Here is a 7,383-nt window from a genome sequence, read left to right as displayed (position 1 = left end):
CCTTTTTCTTCAATCTTCAACACTGACCGTCAGATTGAGATAGATCTAAGGTATTTCTACTTGTCGATGGACACTAATCCACTATATTGATCATCAAATCGTCGCTTGGAGCTCGCTAACAGAACCTTCTTTTTTGAAAAAAAAACCTTAACAGCCTAGTGACTTAAATAAAAACTTTTGAATAGTTTAGTGACTTAAATGGGAATTGCAAATAGTTCAATGACCAACTTATAACTTTTTTTAGTTAAGTGACCAAAGCAAAAACTTACCTATTTAGTGACTAATGGTGTAATTTACCCATATGAAAATAGGTTTTTACAATAACATTATACGCCAACATATAAATAATTTAAATATGAAGATGTATAGAATTTTGTTTAGAAGTTATAAATACAAATATTGTAAAATACCAAGTAACACCAAAATACAGTCAAATAAATACAAAATACAAAGAGATAAAGTGAGCAAAATAAGCCCAAGCTTGAAAGCTCATCCTTCCAATTTGAGCCCGGAATGATCTAAGTCCGAGAAAACCCAAGCCCATAACATATATGAACTCAAGAAAATCTGAGTTTGAGATAACCTGAACTCGAGAAAGCCTAAGTCCATAAAAATCTGAGTTCGAGTATCTAGCTTGAGCCCGAGATAAATCTGACACACAACCCAAATTTATAATTGAACAATCATATTTAATTTAATTTTATGATATTACTTGAACTAAAAATAACTAATAATTATTTATTTTATGAAGTTGGGGTTCATAAACATTACATATTTATATTAAAATTTTATTAATAGCAAAAATAATCAATAATAAATTTTTAAATTATAAAGTAAATTTTTAAAAACATTAATTGAATAAAAAATGTTTTAATACTATTACTATATATGTACAATAAATAGATGAAATTAATAATTATTAAAATCTATAAAATTTAAATTTAACGATAATATAAAAATATATATAATAACATAATACATTAATTTAATAACACAATAATTAGTGTTATACTTATCACAAATGATAGAACATGATTTATTATGCAATATTAATAACATTACTAATAAATTTAATTTTAATAATTTTTTTATTAATATTTAATATTTATTAATATTATTATCTTTATATTATATTTTAATTTGGAACGAGTTTATTTTTATTTCGGTTGGGTTTTAAATAAAGTTTAAATTGGGCTTAGGCTTAGGTTTAGTTTGATTTGGTTTTGGTTGGTATTGGGTTTAAATATATATATCATGTACAAAGTTGATTAATTTGGTTTAAACGGTTTTGAATTTTTAAAACCAAAATCGAATCAACAACATTAAATCAATCGGTTACTTAACCCGACCATAGTGCATATATATAAAGTATTAATATATTAACTGATTATATTTAATCATTAATGCATATATATAAATTGTTAATATATTATATATTATATTATATGATATAGCATTATATAATATAGTATGAGGGCTAATTTTAAAATGTACAAAGTGTATATGCATGGAGGGACTTAAAGCATATTTCAACCAATATAATAATAAACAAGAATATATAATAATTACTATATTATGTACTACTATTATAGTATGTGATATAGTATTACATAATGTAGTTTTAAAATTGTTAATACATATATATATAACTATTAATTGGTCCAAAATCAAATTTACCAATCAATTTATTTGAATTGCCTTAATTTGGTCGGTTAAATCGGTTTTAATAACTAACCATAATAGATGATGTACTATTACATAATATAATAATATAATATATATATAAATACGATTAAAACTATTAATACATATAGATAACAATACATATAGATAACAATCATCACATTATTGATTATAAGAAAATAAATTTAGAATTTTCAGTAACATGATAAATAAGTACAGTTTGATAAATTAGTATATTACAATACATGTCTATAACTAGTAATGGATAAAATATTATTAAAAAATTAATATCTTAATAAAATAGTATTTTTATTAAATTAGATTTTGAATTGAATGTTAACTTTTACAAATTGTATTTGGGTATTGAATTTAATTTTTTATTTTGGACTTGAGATCTTGGCTATAATTAGTTTATTTTGACCCTGGGTAATAATAAGTATATTATTTTGTTTGAGCGTAGTATGATATATTTTAGTTTTAGAATAAGTATTTTAGAATATGAGTATTAAGTTTATAAATTTAATAAGAAAGATAAAAGTTATTCAATTATAAATATATTATAATAATAAACAATAAAAGATATTTTCATCAATTAGTATAGGTATATTATAATATAATAAAGTTTTAATACAATTAGCAATTTAATTATTATATATAAAAAAACTCTATTAAATATATATAATTTATATTTTTTATAAGACGCATTTGAATGTGTTTTCATTATATAAAAGTAAAACATTTGAAATTAAAATATTTATAATTTAGAAAATTTAAAATTATTTGAATCCGTCAAAACCCGTTTAAATTGATCTGAGTCCGAGAAAATCCAAACATAATAAAATCTAAATAAGCAGAAAGCCCAATTTGAACCTGCCCATCTTCCACCCCTACAAATAACTAAGAATCGAAATATAATTCAACATATTCTACACATGACAATTATGATAAATTACATTTTAATCCTTAAAAAATTGATTCATTTACAACTCCCAAAAAGTAATTTTTTTTTTTAAGCTTCCTCTCTCCTAAAGACTCTGAATGGCAATTACCTATGATAATCAAAACCGAATACTGAAGGACTCAACCTCACTCTCTTCTAGCAATGCTAAGGTCTCGATGGAAATGATCTAATATTTATGAATAAAAGTAATGTAGTTTGAATAAAAAATAATCTTTTTCATCAAATAATTCCTTTGCATTAAAAAAATTAAAATCAGTGGACCATGCATTAAAACTGCAGAAACTAGGACAATCTGACACCACCAAGAAATAAATGCTTGGGGGTAGGCAATTTCCAAGGCCTACTAAATCAGATTTGGTGTCTAAATCAGCCCAATTGGTTCTTTCCATTGTGCCTTTAATGATTAGGTGTTGTGATTACCACGAAATTAGATAATAATAATAATAATAATAAAGGACCCAAGTCAACTGCCTACGCATTACTTAGACCCAGTTTTTCTTTTTTTATTAGATTAGTAACTAATGGGCTTAATTTTTTTTAATTTAATCAAATGCCTATGCTACTTTCTAAGGAAACAAACAAACAAACCCCATTTTAATGTTTACACTTTAAAAGGCCCAAACAGTAAGAAAGAATGGGGAACAACGAAAACCCTAAATAAGCATGCAATTATTGCTTGGATGGCAATCTTGAATAGACTCCCAACTAGAGATAGGCTATACTCTACGAGACTTCATGTTGAGACTCGGTGTTTGCTATGTTCTAGAGCTGTTGAGACTAAACATCATATCTTAGGAAAGTTTGGGAGCTGGTGTTGCAATTGTGCAATATCAAAAGAAATGTTGGACTATGAAGTCAAGAACTGGATTGGACTTTTTCGAAGCTTAAAACCAAAGCTCTCATTCTTCCTATACACAAATTGGAAATATCTTGAAGAAAATTAAGGAGATTGTAAATATTAATTAGATTGAGGAGAAATATGTTAATAGGATTGATTCTCTTCATATTTTTCTTTATTTAAAATGGAATTTGATCGTTTAATTTCTCAAAAGTAGTACACGTATCCAACATATATAAAATCTGCTAATAAAATATAATGAAAAATTACTTAAACTGATGTATTACATAACTTATCAAATATATCGCTTAAAATCAAAATAGATTTAATTTCACTAAAGACGAAGTCAATAGTTTTAAACTATATTCTTGAACTTAGAGTGTAAGAAAATGAGGACTGAGAGCCCCTTTGGATACCAACGCACAGCAGCGCGTTGAATTTTTTTCTCTTTATTATCAACTTGACTGCACTGGGGTGGACTGAGACAGCCTTTGGATGCCAAGGCTTCCAGCACAGTGAGGGAATTCTACTGCACTGGACAGCCTTAAGCTGACTGGTGATAAAAGCATCAGTTGGGTGTAGCTGGGGCAATAGATATTTTTAGAAGACAATAACACCCTTGTTGTTGTTTCTGTTGTTGCTGCTACTGCTGCTGTTGGTATTGTTGATAATGGGAATGGGAATGGGAATGGGAGGAGGGAACGGTGGAAGAGGGGAATCGATGAAAGAGGGGAGATGGGAATGGGAAATGGGAGGAGGGCACGGTGGAATGGGAAATGGGAATGGGTATTGCATGGGAATGGGAAATGGGAGAAGGATACGGTGGAAGAGGGGAGATGGGATTTCATTGTATTTAAAATTTTAAAAATAAAAAAATACATGTAGTGTATTTTCAAAATAAAAATATATATGTAGTGTATTCTAGAAATAAAAAAATATATGTAGTGTATTTTATTAAATGAATTTATAAATTTACATATTTTAATAATTTAAAAAAAGTAAAATAATTTAAATAACTTCTATTATATATCAATTCTAATCTGATGTCTTTAATAGCCATTTCTTATTCTCACCTCACAGCTACAGCTGCGTTTGAATCCAAACACACACTCCACCATTGTTTCTAATCTCACCGCTACAGTATCCAATCTCACCGCTACAGTAACTAATCTCACCGCCACTGCTATTTTTAACCTCACCGAAGGTAAACACACCGCCCATCCAAACTAGCCCTGAGTCAATGGTGTTTAATGATATTCTTGGATATGGTTGGAGTTTTAGAAAATTAATTACCCTTTAAACTAATCTACAAGATATTGTCTATTATTTAATACATGACTTCCATCGAACTAAACAATACTTTTTTTCTTGATTGGACAATCTTAACAACTTGCGGGGTAGCCTTTAATTATTTATTTATGTACTATGAGATTCATCTCCAGAAATAATATATATTGAAGCCAAGTGTTTATTTTAGAGTGTCTTACTTCTTCAACAATCTAAGTATTATTCTTGGATTGATTATATTTTATTTTAACTTCAGTTTTTATCTTCCAATTTTGAAGAGAGTTTAAAAGAGTTCACAAAATTTAGGCTTTTGTAAGGTTCGAAAGCAGAAAGAAGTCCAAAGAAGGTTAGGTAGTATCAAGTATATTAAGGAAAGACATTTAAGCCTGGGTTGATAGTCCTATCTCTTGTAAACACAATATGTACAATTAATTATATTTCACATGATTCTTACACTTCTCTCGTGAGTTTGTAAGTCGTATCTACATCAATCGAGATACTTCCTACAATATGAGACAAAACCTCAATACGAAAACAATACCTTCCATTGAGAGTCCAAGACCAACCTCACTTTAATAGTGTAATTAATATTTTTTAAAACATTACAAATTTAAATAAACCTTGGTTGATTTGATCATGATTTCAGAAATTTATTAGCCAAAATATTGTTTTTAATGCCCTTGTTTCAAAGTGATCAAAGAAAATCTTTTAAATTCAACATAAATAAATTATAATCTTAATCAAAAAAAAAAATCAAACGAGAGACTCAATGGGATAATTAAAACGACAACGCTACATTTTTTGATCATGACGCATTACCCGCCAAAATTTATTAGGGGCCCAACTGTTTTACAGGTCAACGGTCAAACGTACTCCACCACTCCTTAATGCCTTTTATTTTTGTCTAATTATGCTCCAGTCCCTGTATTCTTATACAGTTAAATATTGGTCCCTTAAAATTCAATTTCAAGAGTTTAGTCCCTTTACTTGTTTGATGTTAAAATTAAAATTTAATTGATAATATTTTTAATTTAATTCTTTTAAATTTGAATAAATGAACTTTAATTTTCATATTAGGCAAGTAAAAAGATTAAACTTCTAGAAATAAAAAACATAGGGACTAAGGTTCAAAACTCTGAAGACTACAGAGACTGAGAGCAATTTAAACCTTTTGTTTTTATTTCTTTTATCATTAACTTCAAAGCTTTTTTTTTTCAATTTATATAAATATCGAACTGCCAAGCATGAACCAAAAACTGAAGAAAAAAATATGGACGGCTTTGATCAGCTACCGGATTCTCTGATCCTCCTGATCTTCAACTCAGTCTCCGACGTCAAAAGCCTGATACGTTGCCGTTCCGTCTCCAAACGATTCAACTCTCTCGTACCGCAAACTGATTCGATCCTCTTGAAAATCGACCGCGTCATCTCGTCGGAGTCAGACTCCGACTCGCTGTTCCTCACCCTCCTCAAGTCCTTTTTCAATTTCATCCTCCCCAAGCCTACACAGAGTCCACTCCCGAACCGGACGCACACTTACCCGGCTCAAATCCTCTCCCGGTTCCAACGAATCAGGGAACTCCACGTGGAATTACCGGCCGGGGATCTTCAATTAGAGAAAGGCACGGTGGTTAAGTGGAGAGCGGAGTTCGGCGAGACGTTGAAAACCTGCGTCATATTTGGGTTCCGTTTGGGTCATGACGGGAATTACGAAACGGAGTTCGCGGGAGGGTTGAAGAGGCGCATGATGTGGACGATAAGCGCGCTGATGGCTGCTTCCGTTAGGCATTTCCTGTTACGGGAAGTGGTTAGGGAACACAAGGGGATGGAAGAGTTAGTTATAACGGACAGGGAAGGGGAAGGGGAAGTGGTAATGGAGAAACAAGGGCTGAGGGAGTGGAGGGAGGCACGTGAGAGTCACGTGAGGATGGAGGAAGAAGAGGAGGAGCGAGGGAGGACAGTGGTCCCGAGTGTAAGGATGAGGATGAGGCATAAGCCAAGATTGGGTGCGACGCTGGTGGTGGTAAGGGCGGTGAAAGATTGGACCCACAATGGGAGGGAAGCTGACGTGGAAGATGCTGATTTGGCAGTGAAGGCTTTCGGGAATGGCGTATATGGGGATGCTGTCAGGGAATTGCTTAAGGCGAGGAGCTATCTTCTGGAAATGAACTCGTTTTAGTATTTGTATTTGTATGTATATACTCCACTGTATGTAGCTTTGTTTATATACCAAAATGGAAAAAGAAAATACGATTGGACAATGCAATTCTTGTGTAATAAATGCCCTCTGCCATCATTCTTCCCCAAAGTTAAAATTTTCTACTTTATTTTTTTTTCTTCTTAAAAATATTTTATTTAGCAAAAATTATATTTTCAGATATGGATATTTTTGTAAGGAAGAATGAAATGTATGAAGCAATACAAATTTAGAAAGTTGAAGGAAGGAGGGTACCATTGGATGCAAGGACAATAATACACCAATATACGACAGGTTATGCCTAAAGAAAGTTGAAGGCCAAAAGAGTGCCGGCATGACTAATTCACCTTTTAGAAGGCTAGCCAGATTGGCAAACCAATGATGTCAATTGCCCACACCCCATGATAGGTACCTTTG

The 7,383-nt window shown here is 30.8% G+C and overlaps 1 protein-coding gene across 1 annotated transcript; it reads left to right on the top strand.

Annotated features, from left to right (window-relative positions):
* Positions 1-5,882: 5,882 nt before the first annotated feature.
* LOC107962444 (F-box protein At1g78100) lies at positions 5,883-7,104 on the top strand. The gene has a single exon (XM_016898841.2). The coding sequence runs from the start codon at positions 6,040-6,042 to the stop codon at positions 6,946-6,948; it is 909 nt and encodes a 302-aa protein (XP_016754330.1). The 5' UTR covers positions 5,883-6,039; the 3' UTR covers positions 6,949-7,104.
* The last annotated feature ends 279 nt before the right edge of the window (positions 7,105-7,383 follow it).

Source organism: Gossypium hirsutum, chromosome A06 (assembly GCF_007990345.1).
Source record: "Gossypium hirsutum isolate 1008001.06 chromosome A06, Gossypium_hirsutum_v2.1, whole genome shotgun sequence".
NCBI classification, from domain to species: domain Eukaryota; kingdom Viridiplantae; phylum Streptophyta; class Magnoliopsida; order Malvales; family Malvaceae; genus Gossypium; species Gossypium hirsutum.
This window is presented reverse-complemented; position numbering and strand designations above follow the sequence as displayed.

What these genes read in the sequence shown, in the direction of transcription:
- LOC107962444 (XM_016898841.2), top strand. Translation starts at nt 6,040, where the DNA reads ATGGACGGCTTTGATCAGCTACCGGATTCTCTGATCCTCCTGATCTTC.